Raw genomic sequence first — 27,710 nt, 5'->3', positions numbered from 1 at the left:
TTCTTGCCTATTAGATCCAATCTCCTGCCCTCTTTGTCCGTTGGTGTTGAGATTGGGGTGGATGGATTTTTGGACCTCTGTTGAGCAGCTTGGGATATCACAGAGTCCGGACGTGGGTGGCCCACCAAACAAGATGGAGTGTCTGGCTGTGATCTATACTTCTTCTCAATACGAGGAAGGACTGCCGGGATAGAAGCGGGTGTCTTCATAATCTTAAGACTTTCCTTCCAAATAAATTCTATAATGGGTATGGCCCTGGTGATATTTCTATATCCCTCTTTAAAGTCGTGCAAAAAACATTCAGACTGCTCAATAGTAACTGGTAGCTCAAATCTTGTAGCAGCCCTTTGCATGATATAGTGAAAACCGCCAATGTCCTCCGACGGAGAATCAGATGGTTGCGACAAAGGAGGCGAAGGCATGGGTATTACATAGTCATCCCACGGATCCGCAGGTGTGTTGTCATGATGCAACTCGCCTTCTTCTCTGCCATCCTCGTCCGAATAGGAAGTATCCCGATCCTCTTGTGGTGTGGGTTCTGCAGTGTGTCTTGGCAACACTGGAGGCTGCGGTGGTGGAGGCGTAGGTACGTCCACTGGTACCGGAGGTACAATTGGCGTGGACGGTGTAGGTGGGAACCTTTGGCGATAGTCTGCCAACATGGCCTGCAAGTCCTGTATCAACGAAGGAGGAAGATGAATTGACTCCTCCGAACATGGAGCTCTGTATGGTTGTCTATAGAAAGGTGTAGACAAATCTTCTTGGTAGTAATGCTCCTGTATATCCTCTTCTTCATCCTCATCCTGACATTTTATTTGTAATTCGGTTGGATGGCGCGCAATCCCAAAGGGACCCTCATCATCTCCATCATCCTCATCAGATTCCTCTTGTTCCACGTATGTTTCTAAAATCTGCGATGGTAGCAGTGGAGAAACATTGGAGTAGTCTTGCCTATGATAGGTTTTTATCTCAAAATGAGTATATACTATAGGTGAAGCACGAGACACCTGAGGTAGAGAAGGCCAGGGTCTTGCAGGCGGAGTCTTGGTGATGACTGGACTCTTTGCTGGAATGGCCGTCGACTAGCTTGTTGTCGACGGTGGTACTGTCAACGAGGATGTCGTCCGCGGGGCAGTCCTCGACGGGGATGTCGTCGACGGGACCGTCGTCGATGGACTCTTCGTCGACGTGGCTGCCGTCGTCGAGGCTGCCGTCGTCGAGGCTGCCGTCGTCGAGGCTGCCGTCGTCGAGGCTGCTGTCGTCGAGGCTGCCGTCGTCGAGGCTGCCGTCGTCGAGGCTGCCGTCGTCGAGGCTGCCGTCGTCGAGGCTGCCGTCGTCGAGGCTGCCGTCGTCGAGGCTGCCGTCGTCGAGGCTGCCATCGACGAGGCTGTCGTCGACGAGGCTGCCATCGACGAGGCTGTCGTCGACGAGGCTGTCGTCGACGAGGCTGTCGTCGACGGGCTCTTCATAGATGCTCCAGTCGTCGACTGGCTCTTCGTCGACGAGATCTTAGTCGTCGACGGGCTCTTCGTCGAAGATGATTTTGACCTCGATGGGGATTTTGTCGACGATGACTTCGTCGACGATGGAACTGTCGATGGAATGGTCGTCGACGATGATTTTGAAGACATTAAAGAAATATCCTTAGCCCCTGAAGATTTCTTTGAGGAAACCTTGGCTGACACAATAGGTGAAGTAATAGAGGTAGACACCGTAGCCGAAGAACTTGAGGTGGTAGAAGTCACAGAGACTATGTGAGAAGACACCAGAGAAACAGTTTTTGCCTGTGTTGTACTCACAGTTTTAGATGAAGATCCTGAAGGTGGAGAAGCTGGAGATTCAAGAGGAGGAGAGGATAACCTCCTAGAGGGTTCTGAAGCTCTATGAGAGGATTTGTGTTGTTTTTTCTATCAGGAGAAGAGCTATCTCTGGATCTGGCTCTTTTTCTTGATGTAGAAGCTCTGTCTTCATTATCTGTGGAAGATGATTTGAGCCAAAGAAGAACCCTTGCCTCCCTGTCCCTGATGGTCTTGGCAGGGAAGGTGCGGCAAATCCTGCAATCCTTCACAATGTGCTTGGGATGCAGGCAGTAGACGCAGTCCTTATGCTGATCATCTACATAGACCCTCTTTTTATCACAGGTCCTGCAGGCCTTGAAAAGGGCTTTCTTCTCAGACATTCTGTAGAACAAGTTACTTACCTTGGGTAACGCTTTTTCTGGTAGATACTGTATCTGCATGTGGATTCCTCACCCTGTGAATATCCCCTGCGCAGCAGCCAATCGGAAACTTTTGTAGCTCTCCACGCCGGCGAGGTCATGGACGACGTCACAGAGGGTACGGCTCCGCTCGCGACCCCGCTGACGTCACTGGATCCATAATAGGGCCTCGTCGGCGTGAGGACTTCAGTTTCGCCCTTTTTTCCACGCTCCCGAGGCACACGGACGGACAGACATAAACAGTAGTAGTACACATAGTACACAGTACTAAAAACAGCACACACAGTGTGAAATCAATGCAATATGTATGAACATATAAATACATCCATTAAAAAAAAGTTATTTTTTTCTTCTTTTTTTCAAATATACACTTAGCAGGTATAGAAGAGTGGACAATGGGGAGGCGGGTGGGTCAGTGAGGAACCCACAGGCAGATACTGTATCTACCAGAAAAAGCGTTACCGAAGGTAAGTAACTTGTTCTTCTGATAGATGCATCTTCCAGTGGATTCCTCACCTTGTGAATAGAGTTCCACAGCAGTCCCCACTCCCGGAGGAGGGTGTCCACTCTGCTATACCAAGAAATCCTGGAGGACAGAGCGCGCAAAGTGGCCGTCCCTCCTCACCTCGGAATCCAAGCAGTAATGCTTCGCAAAAGTGTGGAGGGAGGCCCAAGTCGCGGCTCTACAAATATCCTCTACAGGCACACCTCTAGCCAAAGCAGATGTTGAAGACTTTGCTCTAGTAGAATGAGCCCTTATACCCCCTGGAGGTTCCTTACCAGCCAGGGCGTAGCAGATATTTATACACAGGATAATCCATCTCGACAGCGTGCGCTTGTGCACCGCTTTTCCTTTCTTACAGCCAGCAAATCCAACAAAAAGCTGGTCGTCCACACGATAGTTTTTAGTCCTATTGAGGTAGAAACTCACCGCCCTCTTAGGGTCAAGACGGTGAAGCCGCTCCTCCTCCTCCTTGGAAGGTTGAGGGGGAGGATAAAAGGTAGGGAGGGTAATGGACTGCCCCAGATGGAAGGGAGTTACCACCTTAGGCAGAAAAGCAGCCCTGGTCCTAAGTACCATTCTCTCAGCATGAATAGTCAGGAATGGGGGTTTCGAACTTAGAGCTTGAAGCTCACAGATGTCTCATGGGACACTTGTGCAAGGGTTCAAAGGGTGAACCCATCAAGTAGGTTAAGACAAGATTCAAGTCCCATTGAGGCACAATAAATGGAGTTGGAGGGAATTTGTTGGTAAGACCTTTTATAAAACGTAATACAATAGATGACTTAAATAAAGACTGCTGGTCGGGCAAACAAAGGAATGCCGACAAGGCCGATAAATAACCTTTTACAGTCGCCACAGCAAAACCCTGCTGGGCCAAAGAAAGAGCAAACTGAAGTATGTTGGACAAACGAGCTCTCAAAGGGTCAATAGATTTCTCTCCACACCAGGAAACAAATTTGGACCACCTATAGGAATAGATTGACTTGGTGGAAAGACGCCTGGCTGAAAGAATTACATCCACCACATCAGGCGGGAGAGAAAAAGAATTCAGGTAGCCCCGTTCAATCTCCAGGCATGAAGGTGTAAGGTCTGGAGGTGGGGGTGTAGAACCTGCCCCTCCATCTGAGAGAGGAGATCTGCCCTGAGAGGGAGACGGAGCGGCAGGCACGAGGAGAGGTGGAGAAGATCTGTGTACCACACCCTTCTTGGCCAATCCGGGGCGACCAATATAACATGGGCCCGGTCTTGGCGAATCTTCCTCGGAACCCGAGGGATTAAGCGAATAGGAGGAAACGCGTAAAGGAGTTGTGAGCCCCAACTCAACTGAAACGCGTCCCCCAAAGCTCCCTGCAACGGATACTGGAGACTGCAGAATGACAGGCAGTGAGCGTTCTCGTGAGTGGCAAACAGGTCCACCTGAGGAGTTCCCCACGTCCGGAGGACGTGACGAACCACATCTGGGTGAAGCCTCCACTTGTGGTCGGCTGAGAACTGCCGACAGACTGCCTGCGCGAACGTTTAGAACTCCGGCTAGATGATATGCCATCAGACGAATCTGGTGGTCCTGAATCCAGGACCAGAGACGCAGAGCTTCTCTGCAGCGAAGATGCGATCCCACTCCTCCCTGCTTGTTAACATACCACATCACAGTTGTGTTGTCCGTCAGGACCTGAAGCGACTGACCGCGAAGGGAAGGGAGGAAAGCCTTGAGTGCCAAACGAATCGCCCTCAATTCCAGAAGGTTGATGTGAAGCAACTTTTCTTCTGTTGACCAAAGACCCTTGATCTCCAGATCCCCCAGATGAGCACCCCACCCTAGAGTGGAGGCATCCGTTATCACTGTGGCAACCGATGGAGGCAGATGAAAGGGCTTTCCTTGAGACAGATTGCCCTCCACGCTCCACCAAGACAGATCTGCTGCAGTTTCTCTGGGGATCCTCACAGACTCCCCGAGATCTCCATTGTGCTGATACCACTGCCTGCGGAGGCACCACTGGAGCGCCCTCATGTGCCAGCGTGCATGGTTGACCAGCAGAATGCAGGAAGCAAACAGACCGAGCAGGCGAAGGACCTTCAGGACTGGAACGACCGCTCCATTGTAAAACAAAGGAATCATTTCCTGAAAGTCGAGAATCCTTTGAGGTGGAGGGAATGCCCGACAAACAGTAGTGTCCAGTACTGCCCCTATAAACGGGTTGCGCTGTGAGGGCACCAGGTGAGACTTGGGTACATTTATCGAAAAACCCAACCTGTACAACAACTGAGTTGTCTCTTGCAGATAATGGAGCACCTTCTCTGGAGACTCTGCTTTGATCAGCCAGTCGTCCAGATAGGGGAATACAGGAATCCCCGCCCTCCTGAGATGGGCTGCCACCACTGCCATCACCGAGGTGCAGTAGTAATTTCAAACGGAAGGACCACAAACTGATAATGTTGCGACCCCATCGTGAAACGGTGATACTTCCTGTGCGACTCCAGGATCGCGATATGAAAATACGCGTCCTGCAAGTCGAGCGACACCATCCAGTCTTCTTCCAGCAGCGCATGAAGAACCTGCGCAAGGGTAAGCATCTTGAACTTCTCTTGTTTCAGATAAAGATTCAAGATCCTGAGATCAGGGATTGGGCGAAGCCTGCCATCCTTCTTGGGAATCAGGAAATACCTGACCCCTTTCCTGCTCTGGAACCACCTCTATCGCGCCTTTCTTTAACAAGGTCAGAAGTTCCTCCTGTAGGAGACAGAGATGTTCCTCTGAGCAAGCCCCTTGACAAGGAGGGTAATTTGGAGGGAATTCCCTGAAGGGAAGAGCATACCCATTTTCCACAAGATTGAGAACCCATTGGTCTGTAGTGACCGATTCCCAATCCCGCAGAAAATGGGTAAGCCGACCCCCCACAGGACCAACATGACTGGGAATGGGGAATCTAGGGCTGCTTTGCAGCGGCGATAGGAGGAGAGGTAGAGGAAGAGGAGGAGGAGGGTTGACGACCTCGTGGACTACCTCTGTTTCTTCCTCTATAAGATTTATACAGCGTATTTTGGTGCTGGTGCTGCTGACGAGGCTACCCTTGCGAACGAAAGGATGACTTCCCAAATCTTCTGTATCTACGAAAGGAACCTCTGGATTGGGTCTGCAAGCCAAGTGATCTTGCTGTGGCATTACTATCTTTGAATCTTTCAAGAGCGGCATCAGCCTTCTCACCAAACAGACCCGTACCATCAAATGGTAAGTCCAACAAAGTAGCCTACACATCCTGAGAAAAGCCTGAAGACTTCAACCAAGCTCCCCTTCTCGTAGGCACTGCAGAGCCCATAATTCTAGCCACTGAGTCAGCCGTTTCCAGGCCACTTTGAATGAACTGGCGCACAGCAGCCTGGGTATCATCCAAAACCTCCTAAAAGTTCTTCCTGTCTTCATCAGACAGTTTTGGCAGCAACTGTTTAGAGGAATCCATCAAGGCATGGATATACCTACCCATCAAACAAGTTCCATTTGATGATTTCAGTGCCATGCTCGCAGATGAAAACCCCTTCTTAGCAGACTGGTCAATCCGTTTTGACTCCTTGTCAGCTGGAACCTGAGGGAAAGCTCCTGAAGACCTCTTCGAGCAAGCCGCCTGAACTACAAGGCTCTCAGGCGAAGGGTGAGCTGACAAAAATTCTGGATCCTCCGGTGCCACCCTATATCTCCGTGCCACAGTCCTGGAGACTGCAGGTGCAGACAAAGGCTTCTTCCAAACCTCCAACACTGGCTCCAGAATTGCTTCATTAAATGGTAACAAAGGCTCAGTCACAGAGGATGGAGAATGCAACACTTCAGTCAATAGATTGGACTTAAACACCAATAATGCAGCAGCTTTCCTCACAACTGTGTGATATGGGGCTACCTCCTTCGAAGGAGCATGTGAACCAGGAGAAAAATCCCACTCAGGGGAAACATCAAGACCACTTGCATCTTTTAATTCTGCAAAATAGTCCTCAGAATCAGGAAGTTCACCTTCCTCCATCTCCTGCCGATAGCGTGCCTCTTCCACAACTCTTTAGGCCTCCCTCCTGGAGCGGATCCTCTGGACTGGAGTCGATGGATCCACAACCGACTCCATAGGATTCGGGACCGGCGTCGAACACGGATCTGATGGCGCCGCTTGCGCCAAACGAGGACAAATAGACGGCGTCAAAGTTTCTCGATACGGCGCCGGAGATTCTCGGTACGGCGCCGGAAAATTCCAGGACGGCGTCGCTGGAAGGAAGGGCATAAATGGAGCCTGGGCATATGCCTGAGGAACACCCAAATTGCAGGCAAAAGGACCCATGGGGCCCGCAGGCGCACCAGAGGGGTACATGGCTCTTGTGAAGACACCATACATAGCGTTAAGATGGGTCTTGACCTTGAGCCAGGAAAGGAGGATAATTTCCCGGCGCCGGCTCTGAAGCCGGTGTACCTGGAGTCGGGCCCGTTGGCGGCGACAAAGGAACCTCTTCAGGCTGCTCCTGATCTTCATGCTCTGGCTCGGTTTCACCCGAATCCGAAGAATGGACCGAATCCGAAGGAGCCGGCGTCGATGATCGAGAGACTTCGACTTCAGGAGACACTTCCTTCTCTGGCGAGACCTGATTTGAATGAGAAGGATCGACCTCACCTCTGTGATGTCGAGAAGATGACTTTGGCGCCGGTTCCTTATCAGAGTGATGTCTCGAAGAGTGCTTCTTTCTCTTATGTTTCTTCGACTTCGAAAGTCCCGACGCCGACTTCGAACCCGATCTGGATTCGGAACGAGACCTCGGTCTTCTTTTACTTGCCTTCTTATTCTTCTTCATCTTGGCAATAAATAACTTCACCTCCCTTTCCTTTAACCCCTTCCATGCGGCCGCGGTTCTGCGCCTGTGCGGCAGAATTGCGAGTGGGCGGGTTTATGACGGCCCCCAGCCGTCATCAGCACACGAGCACGGTAGTGCATGACGGCTGGGGGCCGTTATCAGCATGAAAATGGTTAATGCCTTAGAGGTCATCTTCATGCAACACGCACATCCATCGACGTTGTGATCGGAAGATAAGCACCATACGCAATCCTCGTGCGGGCCAGTGATGGACATCTGCTTACCGCACTCCCTGCAGGGCTTGAAACCAGATTTTCTCCCAGACATCTTCGAAAGGAAATGAGAAGAACAGACAAGAACAACTATAATAACAATGTTACTACAGAGAGTCCCAAGAAACCGTTGGCGTTGACAGCGCAGAAAAAAGGGAACTGACGTCATCACGCCGACGAGGCCCTATTATGGATCCAGTCACGTCAGCGGGGTCGCGGGCGGAGTCATACCCTCTGTGACGTCGTCCATGACCTCGCCGGCGTGGAGAGCTACAAAAGTTTTCGATTGGCTGCTGCGCAGGGGATATTCACAAGGTGAGGAATCCACTGGCAGATGTATCTATCGGAAAAGTTGAAAACTGAGTAGGCACTCAGGGAGACTGCTTTCCACATGGCGTGCGGTGAAAATCTGAGGAGAACTGCCTCTGCTGGGAAGGTTCTAGAGGGTGCTGACAGCTGATTGGTTGGGACTACTTTCAGTTCTTTTCATATAATGAGGTAGATAGGCTGCTAAGTTTTGGGCCTTTTGGGGCCTATAGTCTGGGCAGCCTACTACAGATTATTCTAAGGCACTGCTTTTGTATATATAATTACTGTGGGACTCCCACCTCGGGGACGTGGAATGATTCAGGTATGTGAATCTATGAAAGATACCACAATACTGGATAATCAAGAAATTCTCAGCAAGGCGTGACGTCTAAGCACTACAGAAAAACCCACAGCGCACTACAGAGTCAACCATGTCCAGGCTCAACTGAATGACCAGTCTGGGCTCAGCTTGTCCATCCCGCACCAGATTTGTGAAGTGTGCCTGTAGATGTTTCGGAAGCTCAGGATTACAACGCACGCCATGTCCCAAACGGCATGCGAGTAGTGGCCCACCAGGCATGTAGCACTGAGTGGCTTTAAGGACATACAGCCTGATGAAAAAAGGACTTCTTGAGTTATTTATTCCAATCAGGTGGTCTGAAATATGCAGATGATGGCATGGAAGAGGAGGCCGCCTATACCACCAGTCTATCCACAGATGGGTGCGTTAGCAAAAAGAGCAGTTTGACTGGAGCCAGTCTATCTCTCCTGGCTACAATGCGGCTACCGGCGGGGGCAGGTTTCTCCTAAGCTGCCATATCTGGTTCTGTGATGACATCATTAAACAGAAGTCGGGGTTCTGATGCTTGTGATCTGCGGTGCAAGACCTCAGTCAAGATGCTGCCGTAAGGATTATTGCTGGTAAGAAGTGGAGGTGTAAGACCAGTGGGAGAATGTAATTCCTACCCAGGGGAGGAGTTTAAACCACTAGCATGGCTTACAGAGAGTAAATCTGCTACCATAGTTACAGAATGCCCATCTCCATCATCTGTGTTCTGCTGTGGGTCTAGAAGAGAATCAGAATCCCTTCAAAAAATAATTTATTTTTTCCTACCAGCTGCTGTGCATCCCTTCTGGACAGGGTCAGATAGCTCCATCAAAGGAAGAGGGCCAGGAGTGCTATTTGGGTCGGTGCCTATGACAGATTGGTTTTAGCTGTTGGAGTTGGGGAAGAGCCCCCTTGAATTACTATGTGGGATGGAATTAGCCATGGCCCCACAGCAAAACTCATCACACCGTGCCAGTGCCAGAGTGAGGGCTAGGGAGATGAATGGTAGAGGTAAAAAATGAGGGAAAGGGTGCAACTGTAAACCCACCCTTGGCCCTCCAACTGGAAAGCCTATGGGGCCAAAGGTATTCCAGAGAGGGAACACTGCCCTGCGAAAGGTCAACAAAGTGTTCAGAAAGACTTTCCTCTTGGTTTAGAAGTACTAGTTCTAGCTCCAACAAGGAATCCCGAGGTGCATGGGTGTGCCTCAAGACCTACCTTTAGACGCCTTGAGCTGCTTGGAGTTGTGTCAACGCTAATGCTGCGTGACTTCAACCTTGTTAAGACCTTCCTTTTGGCACAGAAATCTATTCAGGCCTGAGCAATAAAAAATGTGACCTCTCTTCCTTTGAAGCCCTTGAGGTGTATGAACCAGCATGACTCGCATGATTCATATGAGTTTCTGCTGTAATCAAACCTTAGGCACCAAAGACTGATGTAGCAAGGTTCTTTGATGAACATTAGTCCATCACAATGCCCGCAGGGATTAAAAGTTGACCTTTTAGGGTGTGACATCCCAGCACTGCACCACAAATAAGACATTCTGAGAAAAATGATGGAGCAAACTTTAATGAAAATGTGAGAGAATTTAAGGACAGCAAGCTCCAGAACTATGTTTACGGCACGAAAAAAGGGAACTGATGCCAGGACAACTGTGGGGGATAATTTATAGCTCCAGTTCCATTACAGTGGTGTCATTTCCAGCGCCAAGACTAAGCCATGTCCTCCAAATGGCGCAGAGAGCTATGTAAATAAAACCTGTTACCAATTTCACGCCTGGAATATTGAAAAGGTGAGGAATATGCAGCTAAAAGTATTCACCCAACTATATTATTTTCTTCCAGTTTATGTACATTTCTTTTTGATTTGACATCTTCCACTACATTGCTTTAAAATTATAATTTTTTCCTGTTGAATTTGAATGGTTCAGCAATAGAGGACTAAAGAATAAAACACTGAGAATGGTCAGAAAGAAAATCTCCAGTAGGCCAAAACACAGCTACCCACATTTTGCAATTGACATATTCAACATAGATCATTCTTTGAGCAGCATTACTTGCAGCCCATACATATGTAGAGTATTGCAATCTCCAAGAAACATTTCCTCTGAAATGGAATCTAGGCTTCAGTAATGTTAACATTTTCCAATGCAACATGTTCTTCATCACAATCCACGTTAGTTAAATTAATCCAATAATCTAGATTATAACAAAGGAAAACTAATGGTACATTTTAAGACATGTTTTGGACAAGAGTCCATGCTGTGAATACTCACCCTTTCCTTCATACGAGAAACAATGTAGCGAAGGTATTTGCTCAACTCCTGCTTGTTTGTACTTTTCTTCTTGATTGCCTGAAGAAGATCAAGTCTCATACAGATTAATTTTAAAGAATACAGCTATACACCCATTCTACAGAGATAATTTCTTAAGAAAGACATGCAACAAGAACAGATAGACAAGAGTGTAAATTTAAGAAACTAATGGGCAACATAGAAAGAGCATATTAAATCTTCATCAGTATGAAAAGGCACATAAAAAGTTCTAAGAAACTCTTAAAAGAACTTGTCAATGTCAATCTTCTAAAAAGTAATAAAAATAGATGGATACAATAGCCAAGCTCATTCCATAGGAAAGGAAAATGTTACTTCCACTGTAAGCATAAGTCTGTGGCACACACTGCTATAGATTCAAATGCTGTGCATTCTCCTGCCATCTAGTGTTGGACGCAGACGTGTGCAACTTGTTTTTCTTCGAAGAACTCTCCAAATCCAGAGGTATATTGATCACACCTATTGATGGTAATTCACATGGGCATCGGCTCCATGATTAGTTTTTTTTTTCCGAACGGCAGGTGAGGATGGAAATGGCTTGTCGAGATACAGAAAAAGATTACCATGCGAAGAATAGAACAAGCATTTACAATGCAATAGGTCTCGCATTAGGAAAGTTTGAGCTATTGGTATTGTAAATGAAATTTTTTTATTTATGTTTTGTTTTTACCAATAGTTATAACTTTCGCAAATGTGACACCTACAGCATTTGTAATGCAATATGTGTGGTATTTACGTGACTTACACGTATTGATATTACAAATAACAATGGCTTTTAATTTTTTTAATAATTAATACTTAAATAAAAGTTATTGTAATTTATAATGACAATAACAAACTTTTGTAAATAACTTTTGTGAAGATTATGTTGTGTATTTTATTGTGACGAAAATCCAAGAACAGAAGTGAAATATTAACATCTTTTTGTTACATTTGTAATAAAGCTTGAAACATTGAGAGAACATATTTGAACCAGCTGTTGTTGAATGGTTGCACAGATTGATGCTGTGGTGGTGCGGAGTGATGTTGTGATGGTGAACGAGTGATGCGGTGGCGTTCAGTGATGCTGTGGTAGCGCATAGTGATGTTGTGGTGCCCCTGAGTGATGCTGTTGTGGTGCCCCTGAGTGATGCTGTGGTGGTGCTAAGTGATGCTGTATGCTATGCTAAGTTTTGTTTTGCTATCCTATATTTTGTTTTGTTATGCTATGCTATGTTTTGCTATCCTATGCTTTGATTTGTTATGCTATGCTGTGTTTTGTTATGCTATGCTGTGTTTTGTTATGCTATGCTTTGTTATGCTATGCTGTGTTTTGTTATGCTATGCTGTGTTTTATTATGCTATGCTTTGGTTTGCTATGCTATGTTTTGTTATCCTATGCTATGTTTTGTTGTGTTTGGTATACTATGTTTTGCTATGCTATTATATGTTTTGTTTTGCAATGCTATTTTTTGTTGTGTTTTGTTAAGCTATGCTATGTTTTGTTGTGTTTTGCTATGTTTTGTTATGTTATGCTATGTTTTGTTATGCTATGCTATGTTTTGTTATACTATGTTATGTTTTGTTTTGCTATGCTTTATGTTATGCTATGCTTTGTTTTGCTATGCTTTGTTATGCTTTGCTATGTTTTGTTGTGTTTAGTTAGGCTATGCTTTGCTGTGTTTTGCTATGCTATGTTTTGTTATCCTATGCTTTGTTATGCTATGCTATGCTGTGTTCTGCTATGCTATGTTTTGTTATGCTATGATTTGTTTTGTTTTGCTATCCTATGCTTTGTGTTGTTATGCTATGCTAGGCTATCCTATGCTTTTTTGTTATGCTATGCTATGCTGTGTTTTGCTATGCTATGTTTTGTTATGCTACGCTGGTGAGGGTGTGTGAGGTTGAGGGGGTGTGAGGGTGACGTGTGTGAGGGGGTGTGAGGGTAATGGTGTGTGAGGGTGAGGGGGTTGAGGGGGTGTGAGGGTGAGTGAGGGTGGGAGAGGGGGTGAGGGGGTGTGAAGGTGAGTGAGGGTGAGTGAGAGAGAGGTGTGAAGGTGAGGGCGTGTGAAGGTGAGGGGGTGTGAGGGTGAGGGGGTGTGAGGGTGAGGGGGTGTGAGGGTGAGGGGGTGTGAGGGTGAGGGGGTGTGAGGGTGAGGGGGTGTGAGGGTGAGGGGGGTGAGGGTGAGGGGGGTGAGGGTGAGGGGGGTGAGGGTGAGGGGGTGAGGGTGTGAGAGGGTTGTGAGGGTGAGAGGGTTGTGAGGGTGAGAGGGTTGTGAGGGTGTGAGGGTGAGAGGGTTAGTGAGGGTGTGTGGGGGTGAGGGTGTGTGAGGGTTTGTGAGGGTGAGTGGGGGTGTGCGAGGGTGAGGGGGTGCGAGGGTGAGGGGGTGCGAGGGTGAGGGGGTGCGAGGGTGAGGGGGTACGAGGGTGAGGGGGTGCGAGGGTGAGTGGGGTGTGAGGGTGAGTGGGGTGTGAGGGTGTGAGGTGAGGGGGGGTGAGGGTGAGGGGTTGTGAGGGTGAGGGATTGTGAGGGTGAGGGGTGGTGAGGGTGAGGGTGTGGGGTTGTGAGGGTGAGGGGTATGAGGGGGTGTGAGGGTGAGTGAGTGAGGGCGAGGGTGTGAGGGTGTGGGGTTGTGAGGGTGAGGGGGTGTGAGGGTGAGGGTGCCAGGGTGAGGGTGGTGGGGTGAGGGTGTGTGAGGGGGTGAGGGAGAGGGGGTGAGAGGTTGTGAGGGTGTGTGAGGGTGAGGAGGTGTGAGGGTGTGTGTGCTCCACTTCCAGTAAGTACTATACCAGTAGATAGACTCTATGATAGAGTGCCCACTACCAAATATTGTGAATGTGATAGAGGAACGGCGTGAGTGCTAGCTGTATGTTAGTAGCTCAGAGTATTTGATGTGGAGATCTGTCCCCTCCCAAAAAGGAAGGCGTCTGTTGTGAAGGTCACTTGTGCTACTGGATTGATGAAAGGGTGACCTCCAACAGACTGCTGCTGTTCCACATCTGCAGAGAGCGATGAGTGTGGCCCAAGATTAACACTAGATTTTCTAAGTGACCATCAGCCTGAGACAACTGTACAACTAGGCACTTCTGCAATGGGTGCATGTGTAACCGGGCATGGGGACGATGGCAATACAGGATGCCTCCATGCCGAGGAGGCGCATGTCCGTCCTGATCGTTACTTGGCAATCAGACTGTGGGAGCAATGATTAGAAAGCTTGAACCTGCGGAGTTGGATAGACTTTCACCGTGAAAGAATTGAGAGCCGCTTGTAAGAATGGCTGGACCTGAAGGAGTTGGAGTTGAGACTTTGTGATATTGATGGTAATAGGTCGATGGTGGCCTCTGTATGTGCCAAGCAGTGTTTGTTTGAGTTCTAGATCAGCCAGTCGCCCAAATAGGGAAGACATGGATAACATTCATCTTCAGGTGAGCGGGCAACATGCCAAGACACTTTGCGGACACTCTGAGGGCAGTGGTGACCTCAAAGGACAGCACATTGAATTGGTACTGCTGGTCACATACCACAAACCAGAGGTACAGGCAATGTGCAGGACAGATTGGGATTTAAAAGCAAGCGTCCTGCAGGTAGAGGGCAGTCATGAAGTCACCTTGCTGCTTTAGAGGGATAACTCCCTGAAGTGTTACAATGTGGAAGTACTCTATGAGAATGTACTGGTTGAGGGTCCTGAGGTAGAGCATAGGCCTGAAGGACCCGTCTTTCTTGGTGATGAGAAAGTACAAGAAGTATACTCCTTTGCGGCAGTGGTGGAATGGAGCACGTTTCATGGCCCCCTTGTGAATAAGTGCCTCTACTGCCTCCTGAAGGAGGCATTGATGTTCTGTGGATAAGGAGCGTTTGCCAGGAGGAATGTTAGGTGGGGGGGTGGTGAGCCCCAGGCAGTAACCCTGGCTTATGATGGCGAGGACCCCAGGACCTGAGGTGATTTTTACCCACCGTGGAAGAAACCCCTGTAGCTTCCCAGACAACAAGTGTGATCGTGGTGGGGGAGAGTGTGAGTGAGTCACAGGCTAAACCCAGAAAGACATGTCTAGAGATAACAGCATTACCCGCACCAACTTTGGTGAAGAACTAGAGCTACTTTAAAGTAAGTTTAGTGCATTTAAAAGAATGCAATGGTATGAACTGTGCTGTGAAGTGATGAAAGGCAATGCGTCCCCCCTCCGTTTCAGAAGGTTGGCATAGCTAACGAGCTCACAAGCTCACCTGGGATGCACCTGTGTGCCAGTGGAGTGGTACTCTGAAGACTTGGGCAGCATATCAGCAACCCCAGATGACTTTTCTCCGCTCTCTACTGATGAAGAGCTAAACCCAGAAACACGTATCTAGAGATAACAGCACTACTCACACCAACATTGGTGAAAAACGCCGTCAACTTTGAAGTAAGCGTACTGCATTTACAAGTATCAGGGGCAGTTTTCAACAACCAATTTGGAATTTGGAGAATTTACATGGAGCGCTGGGTGTAGGATAACTTCTTCACAAGAAAATCTTCATCCTCTTGTATTTGTGCATTTCCAAATTGTAGTAGGTGGGTGCCCTTTGCAAAACGTTGTGATACAAGGTGGTGTAACCTGGTGGGGATGGCTTTGCTGGATGCAGGTTGGGATCAGTGTACCGGGCAGTCTATGTCCTATTCATCCCATGGGTCATCTTGTGTCAGGGGTTTCAATGGAATGTTGCGGAGATCTTTGTTGTGGAGTCGTGCGCATTAACAGTCAGAGTGGAGTCACTATACCTCATGACTTGAAGAGTTCATCAAAGAAAATTGCACCCGTCCAAACACAATCCTAGAAGGCAGGAGTATGTGCAGCATGTGTACCTACAGCTACACATGCCACACACATCTACATTTTCCTTAGGTCTGTATAACCAAACGTACTACCAACAGAGCTTGAGTCCCTTCATTGATTACTGCAATTTTGTTTTCACATATAATTTTCACCATCCTTCGGTTTAATTACCAATTCATCAATATACTTTATACATTGCATTTACCATGATGCTCCACAGATAAGTGCAGCCCTGTACTGAATATAGAAGTATTTTTAAAAGTGAACTAATGGGAGGATGATGCACAGTCCAGAAAAGACCTCATCTACTGCTCACTCTCTTTTCCCAAAAAGAAGACAACATGTTGGTTAGTGGTTTGTAAACCAAAAAATCTGAGATCTTGGATAAAGAACCTAGATAGTGAAAAGGTTTTTTGCTCAATTAGAGTCAGAACAAACCATGGCATAAACACACCCAACGACATGAAATGGGTGATCCTTTAACATGTCAAATGCAGCGATAATCTAGAACAAAGGTTACTCGAAAAAGAGCAACGTTGGGTTTACAAATTGTGTACTGACAGCAAAGGTCTCAACAATTGTATCCCTTGGGAGCAATTTTCCAAATTAAACAAAAAATGAGTTACCTACATATCTCTAAAAAAACAAGTCAGGACTAGCAGATGGGGCCTTTATGTTCTGACACATGACACTCTCTGTGAAGCAGTACCCCAATATAATTGAAAGATTTTACAGTAGCCAGCAACACATATGACATCCTCTGCCATTCACTTCCCCTGAATATGAGCTCTCATTCAACCATTATATTGAGCCAACAAGTCAGTGCACACACCCCCTTTGTGTGCGTGTATGTATTGTCTTTTCTTTCATATTTATTACTTATTATTCGTTCCCTTTATTATTACTATTATTATTACTTTTATGTTTTTGTGAATAGGCATGTGTAGGAGAGTAGGGTCTGCTATCCTATGGTCACCCCAAATTTTTGCTTTTTGCTTCACTGGTTTATGACTTAATGTGGCTGTGGGCCTGCTAATCAGACCCACAGCCTGCTGTTCTCTCTCTAAATTACAGCCAATGCACCCTAGGTGCATTACGAATTGGAACTGGTTCACCTTATTGGCCCCTGTAACAGTGTACCCTAGGTACCCAGGGCATAGGTGTTTCCAAGGCCTACCAGGGGCTGCGGCATGTATTGTGCCACCCCTGGCCTGGCCTCCATATTTGACACAACTAGCTGATCACTCAGCTGGGGTAAGTAGGTGTAATCACCTCTTACTTAGATATAGTATCCCTATATCTAACCTTAAACTGGACACATATGTTCCTATCAGCCACTCCTATGGAAGGCCTCTTCAATCCTGGAGGCAGAGTGCTTGGAAATATGTGAGATGGTGCTCTAGCATGAGCTGAGCCTGTCTGCAGCTGTTGGGAACCACTCCCTTAGCTGTTCCGGGATATTGCCATACCATATACTCTTAAGTGCATTATAATCGTCACGGTTATATGCTAACTTTGCTTTGGCTTTATCAAAACATGTCGAGTAAGGTGTCATACGATTTGGAATACTATCCCCTCGACAGTTCTGTCGACGGGGATAGCATTCCACCCTTTTAGAGGGACACGACGTGTGTAGCCTTAACCCCGGTTAAAGTTAACCAGAGCCTCAGCATCACAAAATGGATGCTGCCACCACAGACACAAGTCTGACCTCCTGCTGCTGGGAGTCCTTCCAGCGAGGGAGGCTTGGACAAAGGGTTTCCTGCATTGGGAGGTGCGAGCACCACCCCAGACAGGATTTTGTGTATTGGGTAGGACAGGGCTGAATAGATTGAGACATGCCCGGGGCACACAAGGTAGAGGAGCCAGATTTCAACAACAGCGACGAACACCATCAAACTGGACATTTGATAACACAGACACGGAGCAGGGGAAAGAGACTAGTCTGAAAAGTATTGTGGTCAACTTATCTGACCATCAGTTAACATTGGAGGAAGAAAGGGTGCTCAATAAGGGGTTGGGCTTTGCTCCCACTCCCTCTAATGATGCTTTCAAATGTCGCACTGAGTTTCACGAGACTATGATAAAAATTAAGCTGAAGAAATTTTTCGCAAAACAACCCTTTGAAGAAAGCAAAGGGTTTAATACCAACCTGAGAAAACCATCTAATTTTTGTCCGCCAATGGGGGCGATTGGCCCTGAAGTGGCGGTATTTGAGGCCAAAGTCTTGGAAGAAATTGGGAAGATAGAAAGTAACAACAAAGTCAACGGATTTAAAAACGTGGCTAACGGAGATTGGGAGGCCGTGAGGTCCCTCCAGAATAATAACAATATAACAATAAAAAGCGCAGATAAAGGCGGTACTGTCGTCATATTAAACACTTGTGACTACGAGGCCGAAGTACTCCGATTATTGAATGTGAGAGCTAACTATCAACCCTTAAGAAAAGACCCTACTCCGGAATTGATGAAAATAATAACAGAACTAGTTGGGGGTGCGAAAGAGAAGAAGTGGATAAGTGCAAAGGAGGCGGAGTTCCTTATCAATACCAACCCGATATATCCTCCCAAAGATACACAAACCGGCCCGGCATCCGCCAGGCTGGCCAATTGTATCTGGAATCCAATCAATACTGGAACCACTATCCCAGTTCGCTGATTACTACCTTCGCGAATCGGTGATAACACAGAAATCCTTTGTTAAGGACACAACGGACATCTTGAATGTCCTTGATAATATGACATTCGATCCTGATACGGAGTATATTGTGACAATTGACATAGAGTCCCTGTACTCCTGTATTCCTCAGGATGCCGCACTGGTAGCAACAGTGAGAGCACTAGCCACACAAGAGTGGTTTTATGATGCTCCCCAGAGCTTTGTATTACAATGCGTGGAATTAGCACTCACAAGGAATTTCTTCAGCTACAAGAATGACTTGTTCCTCCAAGTGACGGGCACATCTATGGGTGCTACTATGGCACCAAGCCTGGCCTGTCTTTATGTAGGCCAATTTGAGGAGCACATCATCGAATCTGACATCAATCCCTTCAAAGGCCATATGCGCCTTTGGAGGAGATATATAGATGATGTGCTCCTCATATGGTCAGGAGAAGAAACATCTCTCCTCCAGTTTCTGAACTGGCTGAATACACAAGACATGAGCCTACGCTTCACCTGGAAATATCATCATACCAGTGCGGTCTACCTTGACCTAGACATCAAAGCTGTAGAAGGAGTATTTCGAAAAAGTGTACACCAAAAGCCTACTGATAGGAATTCATTGCTATCCTACCAATCATACCTCCCGAGAGCATTAAGAGACAATCTCCCTGTGGGGCGATTTCTGCGGTACAGGAGAAATTGTTCCTCTACCGAAGTATATAAAGAGCAAGCCGAGGTACTCAGTAAGAAGCTGGAAGCCCGTGACTACCCGCGTAGAGTCATCAAACAGGCCAAGAAAAGGGCCCTGAACACACCGAGATCGGTTCTGTTAGAGTCGCACACAAAAGAGAAGACAGACTGCCTACCTGTGGTCATGACCTATGATCCAATGGCCACCAAGATCCGTCAGTCTATCAGAAAACATTGGTCTCTATTATCCACGACGGATTTTAAGATGCCTCCGCCACGCTTCGCTTTCCGAAGAGCTAACAATCTCAAAGATAAATTAGTACACACCAGGATGAACGGAAGACCAGAAACAGAGGCAACCACTGTCCCCAATAGACACTTTCCATGCGGAAACTGCTCAGTGTGCCCCCTCACGAAAAAAACTTCGACAGTGACTCTACAATCTGGAAAGAACTGGTCACTGAATCACTTCAGCAACTGCAACACTACCAACGTGGTGTACAGAATAAAATGTGAATGTGGTTTGGAGTACATTGGACTCACCACACGGAAGATCAAGCTCCGCATCCAGGAGCATGTGAGCACGATAAGGATTGGGAAATTAACTACTAAACTAGTGCAACACTGCCACCGCAATAAACATTCCTTTACGTGGGTGGTCCTGGAGAGAGGGATGGGAGATGCCCAGACAGCAGAGAGACGTTTAATCACCAAAGAAGCACGATGGATATATCAGGAACAAAGTGAACAGAAAGGATTGAATGAACTTTTGGAGTGGAACAAGCTGCGTTGAAATATACGTGTAGATGTTCTTGTGTGTAGTAAGCTATTGACTAACACATTTGGGGTACATTTCTAGCTTGAGTACAACTAAGTTGCCATCCACCTCTGAATAGTTGGGATAGGTAACATATGAAACAACATTGAAATAGTACTAGGTACCTTTGAACCGACCCCATTCATGTATCGATACACTGTTATCTACATTATGGGATATAAAGTAGAGCTCCTTTTTTTAATAACACCTCGGGTTCTCTATTTAGTTAGAGGTTAACACCCTGAAAATTATGTAGAGCCCCCTAGTAATGTTAATACTTTGGTAATAACTTCTGATCCCATATACTTTCTAGATAGGGATCCTAGATAGAGACGATTAATACAGTGGTTCGCTGAATGATTTCGAGGACTTTTAAAATTATTGCGAGAGTCTAGTCACTAGTAGCGCTATCTACACCATTAACATTGCCTACATACTGTTCTAAGATGGCCGCGGTCGTCATACGACTTCCGCGTCCGAACAGAGAGCCAGATAACTATTTAGAGCTACTACCATAATGAAATGGATGTAGTGGGCCGGTACCATATTTTTTTAAAATATAGATGCAAAAATGAATAATGTTTATATAATGGGCACATAAATCTACTGAGACTCTGAGAATTTGCCGAATCGGAAATACATCGCGAGATCATCGCCATACCCCCATAAAATATACACATTACACTCTTAACATTTAGGCTTTAGAAATTGCCAAGCCAAAATAAACATCGTGAGATTGCCGAGAGATCTCCATAAAACAGATACACTCTAGGGGTTCGGGACTGTTTACAAATGGCCGCGATTGTCACATGACTACCGCAGCCAATCAGGGTCCCCGAAAATCGGCAAGTGAAAATCTAAATAGATCGGTTCAGCACTCTTCCGGTGTTCGAGTGCTGAGAAGACGCCGAACGACTATTCTCCACTGGTAACCCTTTGATGGACCAACTTGGTTGTGTTTTTATGTAAAACAAGCAAGTATAAGGACACTCTTTGAGTATATAACCTTTGTTTGTTTGGCGCTTTCTTGTAGTAACAGAACTGAAGGGAGATAGGATCACGCTCACCTATGGGGGCTGCATTCCTGTTTTAATTTTCCTCTTGGCTGGTATGAGAGGCAAGGCTAATTGAAGGGTAACTATTATCTAAAACAGCATGGTTGTTTGACAGTGCACAATGATTTATGTATATAATACAGGGGTGGGCAGCAGGTAACCTCGCATATGTTTGTGTAAAAAGGAGCACGCGCTCTGACCTTGCTGGTCCGAGTGATAAGCCTTTTTCGACTCCTGCGTGGCTTGCATTAGCCAAGGCATGTATGCTCCAATCAAGTTGCCGACACCGCCAACAGCGAGAAGCCTGCGTGGGACAGCTCGTGACCGACTCCTGGACGTCCTAGACCCCCGGGGTCCAAGTGGCTGCAGAGAGAAGCTACACCTCAACGCCTGTTTGCACCCGACATCGCCTGGTTCCAATCTGGTTCCACGGTAGTCACTGGTTAGTGACTTTGAACATTGTCCCCTCTCCTTTCAGGTCTTCACAACTCCAGATCCACCCTTGGATCCACCGGAACTCTTCACATTGAGCCGCCTGCAGCATCTTCAGCTCCAAGCACCATCGACCAGCGTGACGAAACCCGACACTACTTCGACCCTATGCACCCGCTTCCTGTGGGTGAGGTAACTCAGCAACGCCGGTGTTCCCACACTGGTACACACCTCTAGGGCCTGTGTCTCAAGTTTCAGCTTTCTAGGTCACTCTGAAGGTTCCTAACTAACTAACTTTCTAACTTTTACGCACCATAGACTTTGCATTGGTGAGTGCGTGCACTTTAAACACTGCACCCGAGTCCCGCGGGCCTTTCCCGAATTAGTCACTGCTAGTCCTGAACAGCTCCAGCGATTCCCAAGGCTCTAGGCCTGTTCCCTTTTAGATTGGTATCTCTTATACCACTTTCTTAGTACATGGTTTAGGTGGCCCCTAGGGCTCATCCATATTGTGCAACTTTTGTGTATTTTAAACTGTGTTTTGTTTAACGCTTGTGCTTCTGTGCTCATAAAGAGTTCAGGGGATATTTGTAGTTAATAAATATATATATTTTCAATATATATCTGTGTGGGGTCCTTTCATCTGGTATTCAAGGGGGTTGTGTATGGTAATACAGCTGGCTTCACATGCCTTTCAGAGTTTAGCCTAAGACTGCTTTGACCACGTTACCACTAGGATAACTGGTCTATAAGGTTGACTTACAACCGATCATCATAAGGGTTGCTTGGCATGATACAAGGTGATCACTAGAATTAGTGAGCATCACATATCAGGCCAACTTCTCATATTGGTGAGCAGCGGATTGGGATCTGAGCTTGCTGTTGTTTTACCATTACAATCTTTGAGATTATCATTTGAAAGATCATACAGGTACCTGCTAGGTACATATAAAACAAGACTAGTATACTTAAGTTCTACTGAACTTAGTTGTTGTAGAGGATAGGGAGTAGCACACCCTGACTACAACTACTACAGAGGTTTAGTAGGTAAACACCAGTGTAGGTAGATTGCAACCTATCCACCCACACTAGAGCAATGTCTGGAGCAGAGGGGTCCAGTGGACTTACTCCTGTTGAGAGTGACCCTCCAAGGGCACCATCCAAATTTGCTTCCTTTTCCTTTAAGGAACTAAGGCAGCTTTGTGCCTTAAGGGGTCTGAAGACAGGGCCATCCCCTACTACAGACCACCTTAGAGAGCTCTTGGACCAGGCTGAGACTCTAAAGACCTCTAAAGCAGACCCCACAGGGAATGCTGAGGGAGGCTCTCCGTCTGAGGATGACAATGCTGATGCCCCTGTCCCTATAGTCCAGGTAGATGAGGATGTCCAAATCACTAGAGCTCCTCAGGTAGATCTGGAGGAGGAAGAAGAAGAGGAGACAGAAGGGGGGAGAAGTGATTCTGATGATGGCAGAAATAGCCAGGTGCTAGTCAGTAGGCTTAACCAGGCTAACTTAAGTGTATTTGGGACTGAAGCAAGGCTGACCTTGCCCAGACATCCAAGTGGCCTTAACCAGGAACGTAGGAGGAATCACTCAGGTGACTCCAATACCTCCCAGGCTTATAGAGGCTCTCATGGTCACTCCAGAAGGGCGATGACTAGCCCTCAGAGAAGGGAGCATGAGGCCAAAATGAGAGAGGCTGAACTTAGGATCCAGAGACAAGAATTAGAAGTTGCCCTGGCCCAAGAGAAACTTGCTAGAGCAAGACAGCCTAGAGAGAGTGGGGTAATAGAACCCACTGGTGGCAGCATTATCCACAAGGATAAAGACAGGTCTTTTGATAACAGAAACCTAAGTAAGATTGTGCCCCCCTACAAAGCTGGGGATGATATCCACAAATGGATGACTTCACTTGAGAGAGCCTGCAAGGTACAGCAGATCCCTCAGGAGCAGTGGGCAGCAATCTTGTGGCTCTCCTTTGAAGGTAGAGGCCGAGACAGACTCCTCACAGTCAGTGATGGGGATTCTAGAAACTACCTGGTCCTGAAGAGTGCTCTGATTGATGGGTTAGGCTTAACCACTGAACAGAACAGGTTAATGTTCAGAGACACCCAAAAGACACAGACTCCGGACTGGTCTGAATTTGTTGAGTGTGTCACTAAGGCTCTGGAGGGATGGTTGCAGGGAAGCAAGGTTACAGACTATGAAGGATTGTACAATTTGCTGATGAGAGAACAAATTTTAAATAATTGTCAGAACCAGCAGTTGCATCAACATTTGGTTGACTCAGATTTGACCTCTCCCCAAGAATTGGGAAAGAGGGCAGATAAATGGGTTAGAACCAGAGTTAAGCAAAAGAACCAGAACCAGGGTGGTGACCAGAAGAAAACAGACCAGAAGGGTGGGGAGCAGAAAGCTAAAGACCAGAAGTCTTCAACAGGGCCCCAAACTAATGCAGAGGGTGGGTCTCAAACTTCCAAGAAAAAGAAGAAAGAAGGTCAAAGAAAACCCTGGTGTAGTATTTGTAAAAACACCTCTCACTGGACAAGTGAGTGTAAAAAGAGTGGAGCCCCCAACACTGCAGCCCCTAAGGCACCTGCACCCACTAGTACAGCTAGCAGTGTTGGTCCACAAACCAAGGGGGTAGTGGGTATCACCTTGGGAACTGAAGGAGATTCTGACCTAGTCAGAACCCTTACACAGGCTGTTCTGATTTGTGAGGGGGACATAGATTTGGCCCCTACCATAAGTCCCAGTAATCTGGGCAAATACAGACAGACACCTTTGATTAATAACAAAGTTATGTTATGTTATGTTATCATCATTTATTTTGCGCACAGATGCTCCAGCTAAGGAGCGTCCTGGCGCATGGAAAAGGTGAACATAACACAACGCAGAAGGAAAAGGAAAAGTGTGGGAGTCAGTATAAAAGAAGTTAAAACAGGTGAGTTTTCACGGCCCTACGGAATGCTAATAGATCCTCTAACAGGCGGATTTCCAAAGGGAGAGAGTTCCAGAGAGTCGCAGCTCTCACACAAAAAGAACGGCTTAAGCATACGGGGACACACGTGCCAGTGTCACCATGGTGACACCTAACTTTGTGGACCCTGGACAATATATGCCAGGTGATAATTACCTGGTGACCAACGCCAGCAATGTCACCACTACCCATAGTGTGGCAATGGTTAACTTTTCCTGGGGAGGGGTAACTGGCCTAAAAAGAGTTGTGGTTAGTGCTGATCTCCCAGTTGAATGTTTGTTGGGCAATGACCTGGAGAGCTCTCTATGGTCAGAGGTTGAGTACAGGACTCATGCAGAGATGTTAGGGATATCATCACATGTCCTTGCTGTGACCAGGTCACAGGCCAAAAAGTGCCTCTCTGAACCTCAGGTCTTTGATCCTGGAACAATGGACCAAGCACCTTTCAAGAAGAAGAACAGGAGGGTAAAGGCTGTGCCTTCCCAACTGCCTACAAGTGAGGACCAGCCTTCACAGGAAGCTGGTCTTGAGACCCCTGAAGGAACTGTCTCTGAAGAACTTGAACCTGACCAGGTTGAGTTTCTGGGGACAGGGGGACCTTCTTGGGCAGACTTGGGGCAGGCTCAGTTAACCTGTCCTTCTCTTGAACCCCTCAGACAGCAGGCTGCTGCTGAGGCTGCTGGGAATGCTCAAGGTGCCCATAAAGTATATTGGGATGATGGACTCCTTTATTCAGAGGGTAGAGACCCCAAGCCTGGTACAACCAGGAGGTTGGTTATACCTCTGCAATTTAGGGGCTTCCTACTTACCTTGGCCCATGATATTCCTTTAGCAGGACACCTAGGCCAGAATAAGACTTGGGACAGGCTTGTCCCTCACTTTCACTGGCCTCACATGTCTGAAGACACCAAGGAGTTTTGTCTCTCCTGTGTAACCTGCCAAGCCAGTGGTAAAGCAGGTAGCACCCCAAAGGCCCCCCTGATACCACTACCTGTGGAAAGGGGTTCCCTTTGAGAGAGTGGAGATTGATATTGTAGGTCCAATGGATCCCCCTACAGCATCTGGGCACAGAATCATAATGGTGGTGGTGGACCATGCCACCAGATACCCAGAGGCAATTCCACTTAGGACCACAACAGCTCCTGTTGTGGCCAGGGCCTTACTTGGAGTTTTCTCCAGAGGGGGGTTTCCTAAGGAGGTAATATCTGACAGAGGTGCCAACTTCATGTCAGGATATTTGACAGCTATGTGGAAGGAATGTGGTGTCAACTACAAGTTCACCACTCCTTACCATCCACAGTGTAATGGGCTTGTTGAAAGATTTAACAAGACCCTAAAGGGTATGATCAAAGGATTACCTGAAAAGCTCAGGCGAAGATGGGACATCCTTCTACCCTGCCTTTTGTTTTCTTACAGAGAGGTCCCTCAAAAGGGGGTTGGCTTCAGCCCCTTTGAATTGTTGTTTGGGCACCCTGTAAGAGGACCCCTATGTCTAGTGAAGGAAGGATGGGAGTTACCTCTAAAAAAGCCTAAACAGGACATAGTGGACTATGTACTTGGTCTCCGCTCCAGGATGGCTGAGTACATGGAAAAGGCATCCAAAAACCTTGAGGCTAGCCAAGAATTATAGAAAGCTTGGCATGACCAAAAGGCTGTCTTGGTTGAGTATCAGCCAGGACAGAAGGTATGGGTGTTGGAGCCAGTGGTCCCAGCAGCACTCCAAGACAAATGGTCTGGATCCCATACAATTCTGGAGAAGAAGGGAGAGGTTACCTACTTGGTGGACCTAGGAACTCCCAAGATCCCCCACAGGGTGCTCCATGTCAACAGACTGAAGGCATATGTCAACAGGGAAGACATGGGCTTGCTCATGGCTACAGATGAGTGACCCTCTCCCAGACCATGCTCAATCAGAACCCTGAGGATGGCTCAGTTGATGGTGTGACCTTAGATGGCAGCCTCACTGAACATCAGCAAAATGACTGTAGACAAGTTTTGCAGGCATTCAGGCATATGTTCTCCTGGACACCCAGTCAGACTAACTGGTGTACCCATGTGGTGGACACTGGTGACAGTCTTCCTGTGAAAAGCAAAATTTACAGGCAACCTGACCATGTCAGGGACTGTATAAAGACTGAGGTGCAAAAGATGCTGGAATTAGGTGTCATTGAGCCTTCAGAGAGCCCCTGGGCTAGCCCAGTGGTTCTGGTCCCCAAACCTCACACCAAAGATGGCAAGAGAGAGATGAGGTTCTGTGTGGATTACAGAGGACTCAATGCGGTCACCAGGACAGATGCACACCCTATTCCAAGGGCAGATGAGCTCATTGACAAGTTGGCTTCTGCCAAATATTTGAGCACATTTGACTTGACAGCTGGCTACTGGCAAATCAGGTTAGCTGAGGAGTCTAAAGCCAAGACAGCATTTTCTACCCCTAGTGGCCATTATCAATTTGTGGTGATGCCCTTTGGTTTGAAAAATGCACCTGCCACCTTCCAAAGGTTGGTGAATCAAGTCCTTACTGGGTTGGGTGACTTTTGCGCAGCATATCTGGATGATATTGCTGTCTTTAGCTCCACCTGGGAGGATCACCTGGTCCACCTGAAGGAAGTGCTTGAGGCTCTGCAAAAGGCAGGCCTCACTATCAAGGCAACAAAGTGCAAGATAGGGCAGAGTAAGGTTGTATACCTGGGCCACCTTGTAGGTGGAGGCCAAGTTCAAACACTGGAGAGTAAGATCCAGACCATCAAGGACTGGTCCCCTCCAACTACCCAGACTCAGGTCAGAGCTTTCTTGGGCCTGACTGGGTACTACAGGAAGTTTGTTAAGAACTATGGGTCCATTGGGACTCCTCTTAATGATCTGACATCCAAGAAGATGCCCAAAAAGGTTCAGTGGACAGTAAACTGTCAAAAGGCATTTCATGACCTGAAGAAGGCAATGTGCTCTGCACCTATCCCGAAGAGTCCTGACTACTCAAGAGAGTTCATTGTCCAAACAGATGCTTCTGAGTTGGGAGTGGGAGCAGTGCTTTCACAGCTTAATGTAGATGGTCAAGACCAGCCCATTGCTTTTATTAGCAGAAGGCTGACCCCCAGAGAAAAACGTTGGTCAGCCATTGAGAGGGAGGCCTTTGCTGTGGTGTGGGCTCTGAAGAAGTTGAGACCATACTTGTTTGGCACTCACTTCAAGATTCAGACCGACCATAAGCCCCTCTTATGGCTTAATCAGATGAAGGGTGAAAACCCCAAACTTCTCAGGTGGTCCATTTCCCTACAGGGGATGGACTTTACAGTGGAGCACCGCCCAGGGACTGACCATGGCAACGCAGATGGTCTCTCCAGGTACTTCCACTTAAAACATGAAGACACAACTGGTCAAGGTTAGTCTAATGTCCCTGCATTTGGGGGGGGGGGGGGGGGGGGGTTGTGTAGGAGAGTAGGGTCTGCTATCCTATGGTCACCCCAAATGTTTAATTTTTGCTTCACCGGTTTATG

General features: G+C 47.3%; 1 protein-coding gene across 3 annotated transcripts in view; it reads right to left on the bottom strand.

Moving 5' to 3' along the window:
• The window catches only part of ZMYND11 (zinc finger MYND-type containing 11), a 685,469-nt gene that overhangs the window by 497,868 nt on the left and 159,891 nt on the right, over positions 1-27,710 (bottom strand). For all 3 annotated transcript variants that reach the window (XM_086941507.1, XM_086941508.1, XM_086941509.1), the window contains exon 6: positions 10,726-10,803. In XM_086941507.1, coding sequence (XP_086797633.1) covers positions 10,726-10,803 — 78 coding nt within the window. The remainder of the gene's footprint in view (positions 1-10,725; positions 10,804-27,710) is intronic.

The sequence above is a fragment of the Lissotriton vulgaris genome, chromosome 10 (assembly GCF_964263255.1).
Source record: "Lissotriton vulgaris chromosome 10, aLisVul1.2, whole genome shotgun sequence".
Classification (NCBI taxonomy): domain Eukaryota; kingdom Metazoa; phylum Chordata; class Amphibia; order Caudata; family Salamandridae; genus Lissotriton; species Lissotriton vulgaris.
The sequence above is the reverse complement of the archived record's forward strand: the minus strand, read 5'-3'. Positions and strand labels throughout refer to the sequence as shown.